At 35.7% G+C, this 24,350-nt stretch overlaps 1 protein-coding gene across 1 annotated transcript in view; it reads left to right on the forward strand.

The window, feature by feature from the left end:
• The window catches only part of LOC117175643, a 183,577-nt gene that overhangs the window by 73,547 nt on the left and 85,680 nt on the right, over nucleotides 1-24,350 (forward strand). Inside the window, exon 2 of the mRNA XM_033365349.1 lies at nucleotides 156-1,181. Within this exon, the coding sequence (XP_033221240.1) occupies nucleotides 168-1,181 (1,014 nt within the window). The 5' untranslated portion in view covers nucleotides 156-167. The remainder of the gene's footprint in view (nucleotides 1-155; nucleotides 1,182-24,350) is intronic.

Below are 24,350 nucleotides of genomic sequence, written 5' to 3' on the forward strand. Positions count from 1 at the left end.
CAAGCTACATTTTGTAAAACACCTTTACTATTTTTAGCGGATATATGTCTCTATATGATTTTAGATATTCCTAAACATTTTCACGCAGACTATATTTATATTTTGTATTGTATAGATCTGCCGCATATTTTACAAAATTCTACTTGTTTTTACAGAATGAGTTGAACATGCCGTCGTTATTGGAGGCATTGGAATTGAAGTATGGTACTACTGCGGTAGACTGTTCTTTGACTGATGAGGAGATAGAATCAAGTTCACCTAAAGCAGCTGTATTAGTTAGTATCTTCATTCCGAAAAAATCTCCACGTCATACAGTGCCTGCGTTACTAGTTCTACAAGATTGCGATATTGATTCTGCTGGTAATGATAAAGAAAAACTTCGTAACAAGTGCAAAAATGTTGAAGAACTCGATCTTGCTCAAAATAAGTTTTCAGAATGGAAGGAAGTTTTTGGTATTCTACAGCATATGCCGAAGATAAAATTTCTAAATCTTAGCTTCAACAGTCTAGCGAAAGATTTGGAACTTAAAGACGGACACTATGATTTTCTGAAAAACCTCGTTCTGAATGGAACTAGGGTTTCATGGCCCGCAGTGCAACGCCTTATTAAAATTTTGAAAAACTTAGACGAACTTCATTTGTCGCTCAATGAATATAGAGCTGTGGACCTTGACTATGAAAACCCAGAAACTGCACATTTTTGTTTGAAAAAGTTGCATTTTACTGGTAATCCTATTGAATATTGGGGTGAAATTTTAAAGCTCGGCTATGTATTTCCAAGTTTAGAAAACCTTGTTCTCGCAGAGTGTCCAATTAGGTCTTTGAATCTCAACGATTGCAGTCGTAACTTAATTGACGAAGATATTCAAAAACTTCCATTGCTTACATTCAGTGAGGATAAAGCAAATATGAATCAATCATTATATAAGTCACAGAAATGTCAGTACAGTGATCAATACTCGGTAGAAAATACGTCTCATCTTGAGAACAAGACATGTAATAAAATAAGATCTGAGACACCATGTTGCAGGATCATAGACAAGGAACCACATTCGTCTTTCCAGATGCTCCAATTTCTTAATATCAATGGCACTCTGTTGTCAATGTGGAGTGATGTTGAGAAATTAGCTAAGTTTCCCACGCTAAAGTCTCTCAGGATGCAAAATTGTCCTTTATTTGAGGTGAGTTATACGTGTAAATTTGATAAAATACTCAGGCCGATAATTATAACTTTCTCTTTGACACAAGTGCCTGGGTAGGCGAATTTAAAAAGTTTTAGGGTGCTAAAACAAAATCGGTTGAGGACGCAGTTCAATTAAACTTATTGCGAGAAGACCGTAAGAAGGTATAAACTTAGGGCAGGGGTGGGTTCCAAAATTTGCGGCTTATGCCATTTTTCAACTTTCAACTTTGTTGCTTAGGCACCTTTGAACTTCCAAGCTTTGGAGGCTTTTTCTTTTTTGGACTTCCAAACATTGGCACTTATGCCTTTTTGGATTTCCGAATTGTAATGGTAATGTTTTTTTTTAATTGTAGTTTTGGCGCTTATACCCTTTTGAACTTCCAAGCTTTGATGGCTTATGTACTTTTGTACTTCCAACTATATGCATGTATTTCCTTTTTGATTTCTTAATTGTAGCGCGAATTTTCTACTGTTTTTCCACATTTTTGCGTTTATTGCCTTTTGGACTTCCAGATTTTTGCATTGATGCCCTTTTGGAGTTCCAAAATTTGGCGCTTATGCCCTTTTGGAGTGTTAACTTTCGAAATGTATGCCCCTTTAAAGTAATACAATTTGGCGTTTATGCCTTTTAGGACATTTAAATGTTGGGCCTGGTTCCCTTTCGGAATTTCAAACTTTGGCGCTTATGCCATTTTTAAGTTCCGATTTGTACGTTTTCGCAGGAGAAAATGACGATGGAGGAACGGACGCAGCTCTATCTTCCTCCCAAGTAGGTGCATGGATGGAATCCATAAATATATGCTTCTTTTAGCGATGTAAGGTGTAGGACGGAACTGTAAAAGTTACCTTATTGACTGCAAAATACAGGGTGGCTCCGATTCTTCCGGTAACTATACCTAGACTCGAATTATGTGGAGCTCAATTACGGTGGATCTTGAAAATAGTCTACTTTACTGTCATACAGATGAGTCAGTGGCTCCAACTTAGCTTACTAAGCATCAGTCTACCTGGCGTACCCTTGTATCCAATCGAGTGTCACACAATCATGATCTCATTCCAAATGCCAAGTGAAGATATGTTCCCACGCAGGACAATCCCGCTGATTGCGCTTCCAAGGGTCTTTTTCCAAGAGACTTAAAGGATCATCCCTTATGGTGGCATGGGCCACACCGGCTAGGCAAACATTCTACAAGTTGGTAAGAATCACGGCCTGATTTGTCTCCGAATATTGACCTTGAGTGCTGCAAGGTATTTTCTAACCATTCAATGAAGCAAGCTAAGCAACCCTTCGATTTAGCTGATAGGTTATCGTCTTGGTCAAAATTGTTAAGAGTGACTGCTTACTGTACTCGGATTTATCACGGCCTTCCTAATCAAGGTCGGTAGGTTGCCGAAATCTGACTTCCGGCGTGAAACTTTGGCTCTTGGGCCAGATGAGATTCATCAAGCCTTCTCATGCTGGGTTCGGCGAATTCAGAAAGAAAACTTTAAACTTGAGTTGGTTGCTCTTAAACGCGACGATAAAATAAAATTAAGTTCATCGTTAAAGACATTGAACCCGATTCAAGATGTGTCCTGCGTAATATGATTGGGAAAACGTTTATATAATGCTACAATTAGTTACATTGAGAAGCATCCTATTATTTTACCACGTCACCGAATAAGTGAGTTTATTGCTCAACATGATCACATTAGGTCACTCCATGATAGTACAAAGCTTACCTTACGTACGCTGCGTTAAGGATTTTTTGTTTTGGGAGTTCGGACGCTCTTTAAAAGGTTGATTAACGCCTGTGTTTCTTGCGTGCGTCAGCGAGCTACTGTTTCATAACAGCTTATGGGTATCCTTCCGAATTTTTGGACACTCCAACTCGCCCCTTTACGCACACTGAGGTCGACTACGCAGGCCCTTTCAACGTACGCGTATCTCCGAGCAGAGGGCAAAAAAGCTACAAGGGTAACGTATTCTTATTCGCTTGCTGCGTAACTTGAGCCATACATTTGGAGCTCGTTTTAGATTATACTTCTGATGCCTTTTTAGCCACTTATCATCGCTTTACAATTCACCGTGCGTCTGTGGGAGGCTGGAGTCAAAAATTTCAAGCATAACTTTCGCCGAATAATAGGGTCTAGAACTCTCATTCTCGAAGAATTCTATACCACTCTTACAAGAATTAAGGCTGCATTCAGTTGAATTTATACAGGAAAATCGACTATCTAGTGGGCAGGTCATTCAACATATAGCGGAGATTTTTTGGTGACGTTGGGCTGTCAAATATTTGCATTCCTTACAGCACCGATATAAATGGACAAGTAAATAATCTTACTTTAAAATCTGGGACTTAGTATTGATTCGCAATGATGGTTGCCCTCGAAACAAATGGTCACTCGGTCGCGTAATCAAATGCTTTCCAGGTAAAGATGTCTTGGTTTACTCATTTCGCATTAAAACTGCCACTCTGAAATTCGACCGGCCGATCGTTAAGCTTTGCTTGCTGCTCGCATTCAAAATTATTTCTTATAGCGGGCGGCCAAATTCAATTTCAGCAGCAACCTGATATCAAGTTTATGCTTCCTAATGTTTACTTCTTTCACAGACTATTTTTACGGTCGTCAGTAGCTGAATTAAGAAACAGCTTTAATTAATTTTCATACTGTGATTTATCAATTTCGGCAATTGATACAAGAGTGGTGTCGCAAAGCAAGTTCCTTGCGTTGATCAACTGATAATTCTCGAAATTGTCTACATTCAAATAAATGATGACTCTTTTTGCACATTAAACATTTAGATTTGGCAGAGGCATTGTGACCTGTAACTGACTGCCCTTTATTATTTTTACTCTTATTCGGGAGATTTAGATTTAGATAGTTGAATCGCTTCTAAAGTGCGAATGCGCGTTGTTAAAGCTTCATTTGCAGTATCTCGTAACACCCTCAATTCCACTACAGCATTATTACAGACATTCGGAATAGACGCGATTGTTTGAAAATGACCATTAATCAGAGCGCGTTTATTGTTGTAATGGAGTTTAATTGTATTCCAAGCAGTAGTGAAATTCGCATCGGTCACTGTTACATGTTTGATCACATGGCCAGCGTCAATCACCAAAGAAGTTTTCAAAGAATGTGAACATGACACGTTAGATAAAAAAGCGTTATTGACAATCAACGCCTCTAACCAATTACGCAAATTTTCTCAATCAGTCTGAAAATGTAGGCAACGTAATTTCAGGTAACCTAGTTATAGTTGAATTTGGTTGAAAAACGCTTTCTCGCGAAGATTGATCAGCTGCCGCTGTAACACTTGAGACAAAAGTATGCAACTTTGAATTTAAATAATCGAAAGCTGCAAGATAAGCCTCTTCAATTCGTAAAAATTGTCTTTTAGTAAAGTATTATATGGATTTTTTCTCTTCCGAAGTATAGAGAAATCTAGCCTGTAAGTCTAGTTTTTACACTCATCGTTGCAAAGCGAGGCTTTTAAGTATCCATGTAAAGACGAAGAAGTGGGAAGACAATTATTTAACAGCTGCTGTACCGGAAACTGGTAGCAGTAAAGAATCTATGAAGGTATAATCGTAGAAACATCCCAAGATAACCTTCCAAAAAAAGCTACAAAATGGTTAGAAAAATTTTCCACACCAATATTCCAGGTCCAAATCAAGTTAGCGAACATCGCACTTGAAACTGAAATTTGACGACTGTCGAAGCTATGCTGGTTTTCTCGACAGTTAGCTCTCGCGAACTTTTATATCTCGTTTTTGACGCCAATTTTTTCACTTTTAGAGTTAATTCTTCTTTTCACTCCCGTATCCGGCTCGAAGGACCAAAAAATGTTTTCAGTTGTAGTTATTAACTGTCTGAAAAAATATTCCAATTAATAACTATCTATGCACGGATTCAAGAGGGAAAGACTTCAATAAAAAATGGTTATAATTTGGCAATATGAAGTAAAAGGTATCACTTTAATTGATATCCTTTTAACGAGTTGCACATGATCGTAAACAACTTTCACATATGAAATTAAAAAAAATCTACTTCTAAATTTTAATCCGAAAGCTTAACAAAGGACCCTTGAGTGTCGGCTACCCTATTGAGATAGCCTCTCTGATTGTTATTTATGATCGTATTCTTATTTTAATTTCGGAAAGGATATTTTAAAGCCTTCAGACCATTTAAACGAGCTTCCTGGACCTTTAAAAATATCTACCTGAGTGCCTGCGGAGAATTTCTCTAAGCTTCTTTGACCTAAAGAATTTTTAGTATATACTCAAAGATTCTTTTCGGTAGGGCATTGCGTATCCAGTGGGAATTAAAGATCTTTTCGTGACGAGTGCAATGTCTTTAGGACCAGTCGTCGAACTGAAGACGAGTCCAAAACAGTGCTTGAATCACGAAAAGGGCCTCCTACGAGACACGCACGATACTTTTTGCAACAAAATTATGAAAAGGCAGTAAGTTCCGTTGAGCCCCCAGCAAAGAAAATATCAATTCTGAGTTTAATAGAAGAATGGTTTAAACTTGCCAAATTACGGAGAAAAATGTGTTATGCTGCATGAAACTCTACCTTCTTCCACATTCGACATTTTGGTTAATTTTCCACTGTTTTGCAATAAAGACGTAATATCGATCAGGTTATAAGCAGTTATTATTTTTCTTCTCGTTCTGCTCTAACGCAAGCGCAATGGGGCGGTTGCAAGCCTCTGGGTAGCGCTAGCTGCTCAAGTCAAAGTTCCGCGAAAATTTGAATTGGATAAGTAAAAACTACAAGTTTCTAGATTATTCACAAAACAAGTTAAAAGTTTAAATTATTTAGTTTAAAAACAAAAATTAACATTTTTGTATAATAAAAGCAGTTTTTCATTTATCCAATTAAAATTGTTGTGGATTATTGACTAGAGCATCTGGTGCTACCTAGTGGCTGTGAGCTCCCGTATTACTAGATGGCGAGACAAGCACACTACTGTTATGGCTGAAAACATCGATCTATCTGTATATTTATTTAACTATCTCGATTTCAACTGTTGTAAAATGGAAGAATGTTTGAGAAAAGAGCCCTTTTCGTGTTTTTGACATCACGGCATTGCAAAAAAGAGTAATTTCGTGCGTCTTCATTCACATCTTTCAAAAAACACCGTTTTTATATTCAATTCATGAGCATCGAACACGCAGTTTTTATGATAGTACTCGGCAAGAATCGAAACACTATGCAATCATATTTTTAATACGTGAAAGCTTCAGTTCGAAGCTTTGATAATAAGCTATGATTCTTAGGAATATGTATATGGTGAAACGTGGCTTGCTTTAAAGGCAGAAGAGTCTGCAACGGAAGCAGTAGCAAAAACGTGAGGTGTCGCGGGCCAAATTTGGGTTTGGTTCAGTTTTGGCGAGTAATCTTTCAGAGCTAAAACTGATTGAACTCTGCGCAACATCCAACGAGATCTAGAGGTAGTTTTATTCCATTTATCAATCGACCGAGCCAAGCAAGTATAGCAAAGAAGATTTTCTGGATGGCCTAGGATTATTCGAACCGGCGATATTGGAAAACCTTCTAAGGAGAGCAGGTTCGCAGATGGAAGAATAGCTTTCGAAAAGTTTTTATATTACGCAAACATATCTGAGATTTTTCTGAAAGAATCACTGGCTGAAGACAAGCGCAGTGAGTGGAAAGCAGCAATTCGAGATAACTTTCGTGCACTAATTAAGAACGAAATTGGAAAACTGGCGGATAGGTCTGCAAATCGAAGAGTGATCGGTTGTTGGATCATATTGTGGAACAAACACGATTCTGATGGGAAGATGGAGCGGGGGAAAGCATATTTTTATTTTAACAATAAAAATATAAGGCATACTTTTGTTAAAGCAACAGGATATTTTGAACGCCACGGTGTTGATTTCCAGAAAACATTTGTAATAGTGGCTCGATTAAGCTTAATACAATTACTAATAACACTTGCATTCAATTGTTATATGAAAGTTCACCAATGGAATCTCACCATAGCTTTTCTCAGCGGTGACAGCAAAAAAGATGTTTTATCAAGATTCGTGAATTAAATATATATATCTAGAAAATGTTTCAGCTGACTATAATGGGAAAGGAAGTCTACGCTATGAAGAGACCTCTCTACGGATTCAAGCAAGTGAAATATCAATAAAATAAAAAGTTAAATCATAAGTTGATGGAATTTGGATTAAACCCATTGAATTTGGATGTCTTTATCTACGTGGGAAATCGAAATTCAAGTACGGTATTGGTAGCAATATACGTGAGCCCTGTCCATATAGGGCAATTTGACTCAATCGTCACATGTTCGAGTTCCACCACCACTTGCCGATTCTCAGGTCCAGAGGCCTGGAGGTTGGTCACTTTTGTGAAGTTAAATGAGTAGATTTCGGAGGTGCTGTTAAAATTCCATCTGGCAAATAACCTATTTCGATAACATTTTTTCTAACTAGACAGCCCTGATGTACGTGGACGACATCATTGTGGGTTCATCAATAAGAAGAAGTCAAGAAATAGCTGAGAAGCAGATTCAAGTTCAACGACTTGAGTGAAATTAAACATTGTCGAGGCTTTGGATTCACTCTAAAGGATAGTGAAATAGAAATATCTAAAAGCAACTAAACAAAGGAAGCGTTGGAGAGATTTGGAATGGCAGATTCAAAAGCTGTCTTCATACCACTGGATCTAGGATTTAAGTTAACAAAGCCTACGCACTAAATTTCTGAGTCAATTCAACAACAAATTGCAAAGTCAGTCAGTCGCGATTGCTTACTTTTATTCCACAATTTCTAACTCTCTATCTTAATGCTGTTAAAAGTAGTGAAATTTTTATTTCAAACCTTAACTTCTGTTGAAGTAATTGAATCTATATCGCAAATTTTCATTTTTTGTGCCCTCGGGAAATTTCATCGTCTTTCCAAAACGAAATATTTGCAACAGTTCTTTATTAGTGAAATTTTCCTTCATCTATTAAAAAAATAAATCGGATATTCTATGAAACTAAAAACTATGTCGGCTTCTACCCTGAAAGGAGAATATCTTCATATGAAGGAAACAATTACTTTAAGTAGTTAATTTGAGCCCTATATAATAATTATTAGTAACTGAAGCTGTATATTGATCTTAAACTTAAGCAAAAACCCCCAAACTGAAAACTTAAGTTGATCATAAGAATGAGATTGTCCTTTTTTTTGTTTTTGTTTGTCATAACTTACATTAATCGTTGGTGATGACCAGCCCGTGGCGTAATGCTGGTGATCAGGGTTCTCCTCTTGAGAGGCGCGAGAGATCCCGGTGTATTGGTGGCCCGGATTAGAGCGGTTGGAGATGGCTGGTTGTCCTCTATCGGGATACGGTTACAGACAGGGTAGACAGCACTTTTTGAAGGCATTGTAATCGACAAATTTATAACTAAGTTGTACTTACTAGCGACTGGACAAGACCGACGGCGGGGTGTGCCGTCTCCTAAGACTTCGGGACTTCTCTGAGGTTTCAATCTCATTACAGATACCATCGTTGCCGGGGTTCGGGTGTATACTTGAAATTTTCGTAGTTCTTCTGTCCAAGTTTGAAATAGACTTAAAATCAGCCTTCAAGACAAAGTTTGCGATTCTTCGGTTTTCTTCTTGGGGTTTGCTTTATCGATTTTGATTTTAACAATCTTAAATCTAGTTAATAATTATCATTGGTTTTTATTATGAGTAGATTTGTCTGTTGGAGTCTGCAGTTGCAAAGTTGTTGCTAAGTTGAAATAATTCTTGTATGTCAAAAAGGTTATCTGGTATGTAAATAAATTCACGTATTAATCTTTCGCGAAATTGATATTGTAGTTTTTTACAATTGTCCCTAGTTTTGTGTTTGAAGTTTCTGTTTTCTTGTTTTTTTCGCTTCTGATCCTTCTACATGGTATCTTCCTAATTAGACAAATATGAAAGGGAAAACGAAAAACTCGTCTGTGAAGTCAATTGTCCTTAAAATTTCTTGTTTTTAGAGTCCATTGTTCTTTGAGTCTGTTTGTTTTGAGTTTAGTTGCTATTGCTTTATTTAATTATGAAAATTTTAAATCAATTTTCACCTGCTTTTGGAATTTCTGTTAAGTGTGAATATCTTGAGTCCTTTTTATTGGAAAATTTAATTTTTTGTCTCGTTTCTTCTGAGTATTTTTTTTATTAATATAAGCGTTTTTAAAATCTTCGAAAAAGTCTGTTAGTATTTTTCACGAACATTTATTTATCGAACGGCGTTTCTATCATGCCGAAAGGGAAAGAAGTAGATGGGATTGTTTGCTCATTTAGTATCGTGTTCGTAATCAGTATCTTATTTATTTGTATGAGCTCTGAAATTTCTATTCCACCTGTTAAGGTAAACTGACCATTACTGGGACAGTTAGGAAAAGCTAACCCACGTAAACACAATTTTAAAATGGGAAATTGGAATTTTTAGTACAAAAACCGTTCTAATAAGTGGCTAAGACAGTATTTGATCGATTATAACAAAGAATACATTAGTAATTTTATAGTAAGTTAATATAAATGGATATTTTTAAAGCTAGTCAGATCGCCCATTAGTGGGTCACGAATTTTGGAACATATCCTTAAGTGGGACACCAAAGAAGCTATTATTATATAAGCTCTTTACTTATAATTTATTACAGAATACATTAAAAATCAAGAATGGATTGTGATTACTGTTTAATTATTTATTCTAAAAAAGTAGCTTAAAGTAAGTTATTGAAACCTCTAATTCTAGGCTCCATTTTTGCCAATTGCTTAGGTAAGTAATTTAAAAATAACTCATAAATTCAATTTTTTAATAAAATCAGTAAGTATGCATTAAAATGTAATATTATAGACTAACAGTATCGATTTGCTTGCAAATTAAAGTGTTTGGTAGTAAATTTTAAATTAGAATTCATCTTAATTCAAGTTAATACATAAATTGAAAAATTTATTGAAACAATTTAAATTATTTTTTGGTTACAAAGTTTATTATTTGGTTGAAAATTTTATTGACTGCAAAATCTGTTTTGATAAATATTTCAACTATTTTGTTGAAAGTTCGTCTTTTTGGTTCGAAAATTTGCGATTTCAATTACAAATTACATTTTTTTGAGAAAAATGCAACTGATTTGTTAAAAATGATATTTATTAGGTAGAAAATTCATAAATTTGGATAAAATATTTTCCTTTTTTTAATCAAAAATCTTATTTATTTAGAGAACCATGTCATGTTCAATTTATAATTTAAACATTAAATATCAACTTTAATATTTTTTGATATGAATTAATCATTTTTGGTGGAAAATTACTCTTTTTGATTTAATAATTCAAGAGTTGCTTAGAAAATTGAAGTATCAGGTTAGCCAAAAAAGTTAAATGTTGATAAAACAATATAATAGTTGATATTTTAACCAAAAAAGATTTTAAGTACATATTGAAAGCAGACGAATTATTAAAAAAAATAACGAGTTTCCAATCAAACTGCTGAAGTCCCAACCCAGACAGATTAATTTTCAACCATAGTTGCATTTTTGCCTAAGAAAGATGAAATTTATAATTAAAAAGATACTTTTTTGAACCAAAAAGACGAATTTTCAAGAAAACTAGATTGTCCTAGATCCCACTGCGTTTTTTGAAGGTAATGAGCGATCGTGATAAAACTTTGTATAAACGAAAGCTGACACGTAAACGATTAAGAAACTGGCCCCCTGCCAGTTCCAAGTCGGTCAAAGTTGTGATAAAATTGGACTTTTAGCGGCAAATTCGTTCAATAATCACCTGGTTTATCCGAACGCAATGAAATCTGTACCACGTTGTAGGGGGCAATTAGTGCTTTCGGAAAATGTTGTACTACCACCCTCCACCCGCTCAAGAACTCCCGGCAAGGAGGCCTAAAGGGCGTGCTTGCAGGTAACTTGCAATGTATGCTTTCAGTGAACGCGATAAGACGAAAACTAAATGAAAGCTAAAAATCCTCTGTACATGAAAAACTCATCCTGCCAAGGTTCAAGGTAATAGAAATATGCCGCACAGGTATTTCTTTGCTGAATTTATTTTCATTCGTTGCAATATTGTAGACGGGAGGCTACCGTAAGAAGAGGCTTTATCTTCGTTGCGGGCGAGGGCTGCTGCGTGGGTGCGGTGCGACGGGGTAGACGACTGAGCCTCATTAGAAACTGTAAAAGGATCCATTACTCCAAGTTCCCTCAGTAGGCGGCAAACATTTGCAAATGGATTAACCCTTTTCAACAATACCATCATGTTGTGAGCATACAGTATCAGTAATAATGTACTTTTCTACCAAATTACTAAACTTTGAAGCCAAAAAGACCATTTTTGTACATAACAGTTAAATTTTCAAGCCGAAAATATAAATTTTTAACCAAAATGATACATTTTCGAACAACAAACTAATTTTTTTATATATAGTTTAACTTTTTACCAAAGCCATTGATTTTTAAGCCAAAATATATCAGTGTTCAAGTAAAATGTACTGGCTGATATTTCAAGCGAAAAATATTTTAATTTGAAATAAAAAACAGTTAAGTTCAACTAAAAACGAAAACATTTGGAAAAAAATAGTTGCATGCTCAATAAAAATAGAGTTATTGTGGCCTAAATAGTTGAATTTTCAAGAAATAATGGAATGGTGTCATTCTTATTTTTTAAAAACTTCGAATAAAAAAAACGAATTGAACATGCTACCTAAAAGATGATATTTCAACCAAAAAGATTCATTTCATATGACTGAAAAAGGTTAAATTCAAACTAAATACATTATTTTTAAACTAAATAGTTGCAATAAATATATTTGAATCAAATTAAAATGTTACTTCCAATTGATTTTAATTTGAATTAATTTAATTCAAATTGAAAAAAAGATTTTAATTATGATATAATAATAGTGAAATTTTGATAAAAATAGTTTAATTTTTAACGAAATATGTAAATATTTAACCAAAAATATGAATTATAAACAATAAAGATAACGTGTACAGGTAACGTGGTAACGTGGAGGGTGGCAGTACAACATTTTCCGAAAGCACTAATTGCCCCCTACAATGTGGTACAGATTTCATTGTGTTTGGACACACCAGGTGATTATTCAATGAATTTGCCGCTAAAAATCAAATTTTATCGCACCTTTGACCAACTTCGAACTGGCAGGGGGCAGTTTCTTAATCGTCTACGTGTCGGCTTTCATTTACACTACCTTTTATCACGATCGTTTCATACCTTCGAAAAAACGCAGTGGGATCTCGGACTAAGAAGCTCATACGCGCACTACGTAGGAGACCCACTAATTTACTTGTAATTATTTTATTTGGAAATGAAGTTCAATAAAATATCCCTATAATTATTTTTATATCAATAACTTCTAGTTTTACACGTCTTTGCATGGGTACCCTCTCACGATGCAGAATAAATTATTTTCTCGAGAAGAGTCCAAATGTCAAGCCATTTCGAGCGCACCTAGCACTTGTATGGGTGACCATCTATGACATACGATGGGGTTGTGTACTCGAACTTTGAAAAGCCGGCTAAACTCGGAAGGTGATTTTCTGCAGTTTTCCTCTCATTCGACCAAATGTTTAGGCAAATTTGAGTACTTTGAATAAACTCGTATGTAGCTACATTGTAACTAAACGGTACTAAAATTGATACAGTGATTTTAGGCCCACCTTAGTAAATAAAGCTGACCCTATTCGTTGAAAATAGGCATATTCTAAATTCTTTGAGTTCTTTAATAATTAAAAATTCCATTAAATTTAAAAAATAACTTAGACAAGAGTCTTCGCAAAGACAATCTTAGTTAACTTCGTAAACAAATTCTGTTTATTAATTGAATAATACCCTAACTCTCAATATGTTTAGGAAAATGGTTTAAAACATTAATTATTATTATAAATTTACAAAGTAACGTGGAAAATGATAACCGAAAGACATTCTTAGTTCATTCCGTAAACAAATTATGCCTCTTCCTTGAAAAATGGCCAAGCTAAAAATATGTTGATAAACATTTCTTTAATAATTAATAATTGTAAATGTTCAAAGCATCAGAGAAAAAAATCATCGGAAAGATATTCTTAGTTAATCATGTTAAAAAATGGAGCCTACTCGTAAAAAAAAACTAAACTCTTAATCTTTCAATTGAAATTCTTTCAATAATTAATAGTTCTTGTATCTTTACAAAACAACATAGCAAAGATTCATCGGATAGGCATTTTCAGTTAAATCCGTAAACAAATTGACTCGCAGGATGAAGGCCAAACTTTTAGTTCTTTAATTAAAATTGTTTAAATAACTAATATTTCTTGTAAATTTACAAAGCAACATAGAAAAGAGTAATCGGATGGACATTCTTAGTTAACTCCGTAAACAAATTGACTCCCAGGATAAAGGCCAAAATTTTTATTTCTTAATTAAAATTGTTTAAATCATTAATAGTTTTTGTAAATTTACAAAGCAACATAGAAAAGAGTCATCGGATATAAATTCTTAGTTAACTTCTTAAACAAATTGACTCGCAGGATGAAGGCCAAACTTTTAATTCTTTAATTAAAATTGTTTAAATAATTAATATTTCTTGTAAATGTACAAAGCAACATAGAAAAAAGTAATCGGATGAACATTCTTAGTTAACTCAGTAAACAAATTGACTCGCAGGATAAAGGCCAAACTTTTAATTTTCTAATTAAAATTGTTTAAATAATTAATAGTTCTTGTAAATTTACACAACAACATAGAAAAGAGTTATCGGATATACATTCCTAGGTATCTCCGTAAACAAATTGACTCGCAGGATGAAAGCCAAACTTTTAATTCTTTAATTAAAATGGTTTAAATAACTAATAGTTCTTGTAAATTTACAAAGCAAAATAGAAAAGAGTAATCGGATGGACATTCTTAGTTAACTCTGTAAACAAATTGACTTCCAGGATAAAGGCAAAACTTTTACTTTTTTTAATTAAAATTGTTTAAATAACTAATAGTTTTTGTAATTTGACAAAGCAACCTAAAAAAGAGTAATCGGATAGATATTTTAATTGAAGGGGCTAGCACACAAATAAAAACCTTTTTTTCAATAATTATTTGTTAGTAGTAGACTTTATTACATAAAAATGGGTTTCTCAGCATATTATAGTACATATTTTTAAATGTAAAAAAATTAAAAAAAAATTATTTTCATGACTTCCCGCGGAGATACGCCAGCCCGAAAAAAATCGATTTTCATTCGGCGACCACGATAACTCCACTTTAGCTTATCTGAAACACAAAATTCAACAAGATTTTTTAAAAGAACATGCATGGGTATCGAATGAACCTTAATTATTTAAAAATTAAAAAAAAAATGAATTAATGGTAGAAGTTCTTGTGTTTTGACCGTTTTTTGCAACGTAAGTAGATCGGCCAGAATCGTGGCCGCCAGCTTCAAAAACACTGTTTCGAGAAAAACGCGTTCAAAATTTAGCCCTTTGAAGCACAGCGTATCATATATGTTACACAGAATAAATGTAATTATGGGCAGTTTCTGGGGACCAGAAAAGTGAAACTCGGTAATCTTGGGTTTTCGGGGACTCTGAAAACGAATCCGCCGTCAAAACTGCAAAATTCAAAATGGCGGATCCAATATGGCGGACGAAATATATGAAAATTGATCTGATTTGCTACATGTTTGCAACTCGGGGGTTTTCAGGGTCGCTGAAAACGAATCGAACCTCAAAATTGAAAAATGTCGCGACACCAGATCGAGTTCACAGAGCCCGCCCTTACATTAAAAGTTGGTTCATGCATACCGTGCGTTACGAGCGCTTCGGGGGGCCTCGCGGCGTATTTCGTTTTTCAGCCACTTTCAGCACGCTTTGAGACAAATGTTGGTTTCTATCCTATTTTTAGATATATATATAGTGACCAAAAATAAAGAAAAAAATTTTTGGATTTTTAAAAAAATTATTTAGGTACTAGCCCCTTAACTCCATAAACAAATTTATTTGTAGAAAAAAGGACAAACTCTTAATTTTTTAATTAAAATTCTTTAAATAATTAATAGTCCTTGTAAATTTGCAAAGCAGCATAGAAAAGAATCATCGGATAGGCATTCTTAGTTTACTCCGTAAACAAATTGACTCGTATACAAAAAGTCACTTTTAATTTTTTGATCGAAATTGCTTAAATAATTATTAGTTCTTGTAAATTTACAAAATAATGACTTAGAGCTAGCATAACGCTTTTCTGTAGTAAGAATTTTGTATCACTCTAATTTACTTAATTTATCTTAAAAAGTAAATCGATAATATTAATTTTATTAATATTTCATATAAATTTTTAATATTTAATTTTAATGCATTATTGCTCATTTTTGTTGCAAAATTAAATTTATTAGTCACTATATTACATTACTTACCTAAGCAGTTGGGAAACTTTTAGGTTATAATTGGAGGTTTCAATATATTACTTTGAAGAACTTTTTTAGAATAAATAATCAATTAAACGGCAAGGTTGTGTCTTATAAACAATATTTTTAATATATCACTAAAATAATACTGTGATATTTAATTAAAAACACTGCTATAAGTGTAGGAAATTTCAATAACACGGAAAGTTTTGGAATAAAAAAGAAAATGGCCAATTTTGTAGCAGTTCATTCGCACATTTTGAGGAATATTTTTGATTATTTTTTACTAAATGTATAACTTGTTAGGACAAAAATAAATAGTGGTAACAAATTTAAAAGAACTTCAAAAATAATAGAACATTTTTACTTTTATCATTTATGTTGGAATATAATAGATACTTAATCATATTTATTATTGTCTCAGTATTGGACATACTTTTTACGTTGTCCCAGTAATGGTCGGTTTACCTTATTTATTGTTGAGAGCGCACGTGATATGTTTTGTCTTTAATTATTATTTGCCGTTTTTACCTTTCCGTAAAAAATCTTTCCTGTGATTGTTTTATAAATTCGTTATATTATGCGCTTTCTAAAAGTTTCTCAGACTCTAAAATGAACTGCGTATTGTTTTTAAAAAAGGAATCGGGTTCAAATGTTTCGTAATTTATTTGGCGGAGATTATTCCTTGAGAATTACGTCATGTTTGGGTTTTGAGTGAGATCATGGAGTGAGTGTTGGTCGTTTCGAGTTTGAGTTTATTCGGTATATATTTGAGTCAACCCGTCTTTGTCTGACCTATTGCTATTCATTGGGTTTTCTGTATTTTTTTACGCAAAACACCTCCCGCGGCCTATTGACCTATTGTTCGTTTTTGTAATGGCTCTCATATTGCGTCGTGAGGCTTGGGACCATATTTCTAATGGTAGATTTACATTTGACTTTATTTACAACCGCCACTTCCAAAACTAAGTTATCATGATCGCTTTCCCTAACTGTCGCGTTCGTCATTCTAGTTTTAATCTCCCTTGACCTCAGTTTCATTTGATTTTTAAAATTGCGTTGGTATCTTTTCGGTTTCATATTTTAAAAATGCTACCAAGGTATACGAACTTATCAACTTGTTCAATTCTCTCATCATTTAATACAATATTGAATAGTGTTTTCTCAATCTGTTGGACAGCTACCAAGGTATACTTGGTAGCTTATTTACTAGGGGCAGGAAGGTAGATGAGGAGTTAGATAGACGCATAAACGAAGGTAAGAAGGTTATTGGTAGAGCAGGGCCCCTTATTAGAAGTAAAAATATATCAAATAAAGCTAAAATGGCAATACATAATTCTATATTTGTACCGACTGTAATATACGATAACGAGACATGGACTTATCAAGAAAAGATAGGAGTAAAATTAACGCAATGGAAATGAGATTCTTGTGCAGAATATGCGGGAAAACTCTGATGGACAAAGTGAGTAACGAGATAATTCTCAAAGAATGAGGTGCAGAAGAGATATAGTCACCATAGATGCTGTTGCCATGACTCAAGCTCGTAGGCATCAAAAGAACTACACATGGCATACATTGACTACAAGCAAGCGTTTCCTTCCCTGCCGCGTGACTATTTGCTTGAAGTCTTAAAACTTTACAAAATATGTCCACGCATTATTGACTTTCTAAGCCATGCGATGAGGCTCTGGGTACAAGAAGTATTTTGATCATGGACAACCAAGGATAACTAGATCAATACGCTTTACGACAGGTATATTTCAAGGAGACTCTTTCAGCGTACAATGGTTCTGTTTAGCGTTGAATCCATTGAGCAAAACACTAAACAGCACCCATCTTCTGTACGCTAGATCGACCCAAACACTGCGGCAAGTGATCCATGTCACAAAGCAGTTTTCCAATGATATTCACATAGAGTTCGGACTAGATAAATGTAGAACAGTGCATTTAAACAGAGGGGAATTAAGGACCGCAGAGTTAGAGAACGAGTTCGAAAATGACATCGAGGCAATCATATAAATATAAATATAAATATAAATTATATAAATATCTGGGTATTCTTGAATCTAAGGGTATTCAACATACGATAATTAAGACTAGCCTAACGACTGCTTTCACTACGAGACTCAGATTGATTATGAAGAGTTTTCTCAACTCCACAAACAAAATCAGAGCAATCAACACATATGCCATCCCTGTGCTCACGTACTCCTTCGGGTTCATAAAATGGTCTAACACCGACCTTGAAAAGTTAACTTTTAGAGGATGTGAAAATTTCCGTTCAAATCGAGTTTTCATTTGACCAAAAATTTCTGCTTAATTTCAACAGAAGACTCATTTCAAGTCCCTGACCTGATAGGTGGTCGATATATCGACCACCCCCGTCCGCAACGTAAAGGTCAATATAAAAAAAACTTTTTATGATATTTCAGTGTTATAGTTTGGTATACCCATATTTTTTGATGCACTGAGTACGAAAAAAATAGTGAAAGAAATCCTGAAGGCACACTTAACCTTGAAAATCACCATCTCAAGGTCATTTTTCATATCTTAGCGTTATGGTTGGCATACCCATGTTTTTTGAGGTGCTGAGTAAGAAAAAAATAGTGCAAAAAATCCTGAACGCAGACGTGACCTTGAAAATCGATATTTTAAGGTCAAATGATACATTTATTTATTTGTTGCTATTTTAGCATCAAAGCTGGTACATGCATGTTTTTATTTACTAGTACTAAAAAAATAGTGGCAAAAGTCTTGACATCATTCTTGACCTCAGAATGACGATCTTTTTCCTACCAAAAGTGCAATGAACTCTCACTACATCCATGAAGATGTACAATAGCTTCTTCAGTTCCTGTTATCTAAAATGAAGGTGAAAGATGATGCCTACAGATTATAGCCTTATTGCCTGAGAGCGAAATGCCAAAACTCAAGAGGAAACGAATCGTTCCAGATACATCGGATGAGAGTTCTTATAGCGATGATGCAATTGATGATTATTTGATCAATGAAACTGATTACATTACTCGAAGCAAATGAAGTGATAAGAGTTTACAAGTCTCTATTGGATCTAGATCTTCTGACGAACCTGATCTACTTGAGTCATCTCATGAAGCTAGTGAAACAGAGTCACTCGATGAATCCGATCTTCCTCTTGGAATACGTCTCGAAAATACCTTGAAAGACCTCAAGTGGACGGAAAATGGTGTTTTCAATCCTACCATACATCCCTACATTGATGAAAATCATGTTGTGCAGCGAAGATTACATCTTATATTGGGATGTTACTATCCAAACGGATCATTACATCTGGGCCAATCGACCTGACATCGTGATGCGAGAAAAAACGGTAGAATAGTCTACATAATCGACATTGCTTGTCTGCTTAACCGAAATTTGCAGACAATCTATAAACCCACGGCCCACAAATATAGCGAGTCAAGGCATGAAGTAAAGACCATATGGAGAATGTCAATTATGCATCTATTGTGATTTCGGCAACAGGCAATGTGCACGCAAGATGCTTTGAACATCTTGAACATTTAGGAGTCAGTAGGGTATTGACAGGAGCTCAGAAGGCGGTTTTATTAAACACCTGGCGAATTGTAAGAAACTTTCTTGATCATCAGGAAGCGAGCGACTAAAAACCCGTGGAGTGGCAGACGGTAGCTCTAAGAAAGCATCCAGAGGTGACTGCTGTCACCTCCAACGCTCGTGGCCGCTCGTAATTGTATACCTACAACATCTTCGCAGGAGGTTTCAAGCATCGTATTAAATTATTTGAATTATAACATTCTAATCTCGTTAGTCACTTGGCTTAGTCCGTGGCTATGATGTATAACTGGGTTCATCCGCGTAAAAGTTGAATAAAACATATATATTATAAAGTTTTCAATCTTCGCAGAAATATTTTTTTCCAAATTCTTCCTTTATTTTCGTCTCGATCTTAGTCTCATTATTTTTAAACTAGAATTAATTTTGCTTTTTATTAACATTAAGAGAAATTCCTATTTTAATTTCCATTTATGGTTTCGTTTGCGTAATTGCGATACGCGAATACCTATCACAATATGCACATATATGAGTACATGGAAACTTTTTAAATTTATATGATATCAAATATAATGAAAGAGGCACGTCAAAATCATTTCATAAATATATCAGGTCACTGGAACATATAAATCATTTTCATAAATATATCAGATCATTGGCATATACCAATTACTTGCATAAATATTGTAGCCAGGTTTTCCAAATTTACTGGGTGCAAACTGTTAAACTCACCTGGTCGGGAAAGGCCCAGGATAAGAGAAAGAAAACGTAACTACAACAAAATGGGTGTGCCATCTAACTAGCTTTAAGCTGAACGCTATTTCGTTTTGGAGTGAACCCAGTTCGCGGGTCGCACTTTTTCAACCCGCGAACCTATTTTATTTAGCCATACAATTTCTCTCTACAAATAAACACACTAAACCTAAAAACAATGCCATGCCCAGTTTCACCGGGTAATATAAAATTAGTGTGACATATTGCCAAAAAATAACCGCTTAATTTTCCAACCCTCCAAAAATTAATACAAGAAATTACTCCTTTGCAAGAGTGAAACAACAGAGGAATTCCTTGCTGTGAATTCTTACATTACAAAATGGTGACCCGAGACTCCTACGTTATCTCGTCAGCCGGCGTTCGTAGTCGAGTGTCCACCTCAACGGTTCCCTTAGAAGTCGCCCGCCTCAACTAGGTTACAGTCGGGCTTTGAGTCGAGCGTATTCCAACTGCCGGGTGTCGGAGGTGTCTCGGACGTTTAACCTTACTTCGTGGCTTCGAGTTCACAACCACGCGGAAAGCACCGAACACACCGTGTGGAGGTCGGTCACCAAGGCTGAGGAACACAGGCGGCAGAAACGGCAAAAGATAAACACTCACCTTGCAGTCACCTGGCCAATTCCTCTTTCTTCTTATCGTCCATCCCGCAATCTGATTATTTCCAATCCTTGTATTTTCACCCCGGTGTCATGGTGACTACACTCTTCGTCGAGTCAGGAACCAAAAATGACAGTTTTCGGTCTGCTCATTCTCACCTCCGTTCATTTTCGGCTCGATCTGATACGCAGGGGTCGACCTAGTTCCGCTGCTCGCCGCTGGTAGTGGCGCTAGCGCATCGTGCCGATGGCGTCTGGTCGCTGGCTGCAGTACCCCCCCCCCCTCCTTTGGCCGGTGAATAAATTCGCCCTCTTGATCTCCTCGGGTTGCTTCTTGTGTTCTGGGAATGTCAACACCCACTGTCGTCTGCCCTAGTGTTGACAAGCTGTTAGTTTCTCGTGTGTCCATCCTTACTTATGGCTTTTTATTCCAATGTGCTGCGATTCTTATCCAGGAATCCGTTGATGAACGTAGTGGATCTTCCGTCTTTTTTTATTAAATCTGTATTTGACGGTGGTTCGATTTTTGCGTTCGGAGGTTAAGTACGGTTTCGGCGAGACTCCAGAAAGTTTTTTTTACATCTTTTCGTTATTATCACATAAAACTTCGTTACAATATATATATTAAATCATTGGCACATATAAATCATTTGCATAAAGATATATCAGGTCATTCGCACATATAAATCAAGAAATAAGGAGAAAAGCCGGGGGAATTGTACCCGATAGACCACACGACGAAGTATCACTCGGCAGGTTTGATTTTTTGAATGGGAGAAGTGTGTAATTTTTAGTTTGGGACTAATATCGAGGAGTAAACTGAGGATCAATGATTGTCCGGAGCTACAGTAACAAACAATAATTAAAAACCTGTTTAAAATTAAGAGTAGTTTATTACCACTTACGTTCATCTTTAATGATGACCAGCCCATGGGGTAGTGCTGCCGAGTGACTCCTTACTCTGTGGTAAGAAGGAAATAGAATTTTCCGTGCTGAATGACGAGTCGTGGTGGCGGAAATGTCAAATACGTTTCCTGAGTAAAAATCCTGAAATTTCTCCTCTTTGGAGATTAAAGACATATAGAAATAGATACGGGGTTCTATTTTGAATTTCCAGTCCGGTACCAGTTGTCACCTTGCGGCTTCTCACAGCTCATTGATAAATTCATGACACGTTCATGATGACAGTTTCGAGCACGTCTAAAAAATTCAAATAATTTTCTTCTTTGCGAGTATGGCACAATTTACTTCTTCGGTATAATGTTTAAAGGGTTTTGAATTACATCCGATTAAGGAAGTAGGGAAACTAATCTTTAGCACTTGAAATCATTTTAATCCCGTGATTGACCATGTTCGATTTTCTTCGGTTCTCGTGATATCCTTGTTCTAAAAAACATGCCATTTTTCTACGAACATTTTAGATCCAGAAGCGTTTAATGGAATTTTTTAATGGTTCAAAGTATTCCCTGTTCTCTTTAATTAAGCTCCACCACCCTGAGCGATTCTTAGTCAACTTTTATACATTAGATTTTCCCGAAAATTTAAACAAGATCATCAATATTATCTATTTGCTCTGATAAATGAGTTCCTTGATCAACACACGTATCCTGTTTTATTACTATCAAATCATGCTTTATTGTAAATTCGCGATTCGTTGTGATATAACTTTCTGTTTAGGGTGGAGATTACCCGGATTGTTATTCACGGTCGACCTAACGTGGTTAGTAGGCGTGGTTATCTATAGACTGGTATCATTGAACTAACTCAAAACGGAAAGGGATTTCATGGGGCCGGACACTGTGCTAGTCGAAAGAGAAAATTCTACCAAGTTGATTTCCTTGATTCTTTAAAGGTTACTTGGACCCAAAAGAGAAATTATCCACTTCTGAAAATAATCCGTTTTATTTTTCAAGAAATAGCTTCAATACTCGAATCGAGCGAACATAGGTTTTCCAACGTTCTGAATACTAAGATAGCCACATGTATTCTGATGTTGCCGGTCTCTTGCGCCTCCGTCTCCCCTCTCAAATTGCCAAGGTCGTCAAAATCGACAGGAAAGCGCAGTATGCCGTTACGGCTACTGATAATGTAATGTGATGATAATGTAAGTGCAAGTTATTGTTAATAGTGGCAAATTGTTTACAAGTGGAGTTGTCAACACTAAAATATCAACTTGCAGAGCAAGTGGAACACCTCCTTGTAGTTTAGGAAACCCTTGGAGCTGTAGAAACACAGTGATGAGTATCCTCGTGTAGGTAATCGAGAGATCAAAACGCCAAAAATTATTCCTACTTTAAAAAATTAACCTGTCATAATACAAATTGTGGCATTCTGACACGGACATAGTTCGAAAAGAATAAGGCCCGAATTTTGGCGACCAGATTCGACAAATCCCGAAACTAGGTTAGCAGTTTCTCGACCGCAGATCGCCATTTCTCCGCTACTGCGCGAACGGATAAGTGAAAAGTTAAAAGCTAACCCCGCTATTACAGTGCTTGGACCTTGTGATATTGAAATGGATTTATTCCGTCAATTTCGCAGAATTCCGGGACCCGATTCTGTGAAGATCTCCACGACATCTATTCCTAATCGATATCGATTAAAGGAACGACATCGATTCAATACCAACGTATATCATCATTACTACGCATCTGTGTAAGTGCTTTAATAAACCCAAACATTATATCGAAACATGGACTCATAGAATCAGCCTTACCGTATGCCTGCAATGCAATCTCTCCCAAACCTTCGCTTTCCAACAGTTAATAGTTTAATTCAGTTTGTTAATGTGACTTTAAGCTTTATGTAGTGACATAACAAGATAAATTTAATACCCAGTATATACATTAAAAGAAGTTATACACTGCGTCAAAAAGGATTTATAAGCTACGGCAAATTAGCGGCACTAGGGGGTCAATCAGATCCCCCGGGGCTGGCTGTTGCTTTAGTGGGCCTCTCGTCCGGTTTGACTCCAGTTCCCAATTCGGGTTGCTCGACAGCAACGGAAAAATGTTTTTCGGAACTACGGAGAACGCGGCTGTTGTTGATAGTTGGTTCACTTAAAACAGGGGTGTCACCTAGTTTGTTGCGCTCGGTGACCTTTTCTCTAGGACTTCCTCTTTTTCAGGGATGTTTGGTTCCACTTGGGAGAGCAACGTCTCCTTGAGAAAGGGGATCGGAACAGTTAGACCGACGAGATGATAAGACTCGAATCGTTGGGTTCCTGTGAACTCCTGGATGACCGGCTTGTTCTTGGCGGTTTGATGAGTTCTTTCTCCTGTACTCTTCAGTACTTCCATGGTCAACCATTTTTTAATTCTTTAAAGTGGACTGTGTAATTAAATCAGGTGCAGAGGATAAAACGTATGTTCGGTACCAAAGATTAAAACGCGTTCGAGACTGCTAGTGCCGTACCATATTCCCATTTGTAATCGTAAAGCCATCCCTCGACGAACATTTTTATAATATTACTTCAATTATACGTTTAAGTTACCCAAATAATTGATCAGTAATAAAATATAATAATGTGAAGGAGATAAGTGAAATTATGGCAAACGAGAGGAGTTTTCTGCAATGAAATCCAGCATGTGTAATTTAACCTAAAAAGTGAAATCTAAAGAATCGAAATTGTCTTCAAATATTTTTCAGAAAAAAAATTCCAAAAAAATCTATCAGTAACGTACTAGGCAGTCTGATAAGTCCCTGAAAAATGAAACACGGAGACGTTTATTTGGCAAAAGTTGGTTTTATTTTTCAACATACTCTCCTTTTAGGTCGATACAGCGAGTACAACGATTTTCTAACTTTTTGATACCGTCCGAAAAGTACTCGATCGGAAGGTCTC

The sequence above is a fragment of the Belonocnema kinseyi genome, chromosome 6 (assembly GCF_010883055.1).
Source record: "Belonocnema kinseyi isolate 2016_QV_RU_SX_M_011 chromosome 6, B_treatae_v1, whole genome shotgun sequence".
NCBI classification, from domain to species: Eukaryota; Metazoa; Arthropoda; class Insecta; order Hymenoptera; family Cynipidae; genus Belonocnema; species Belonocnema kinseyi.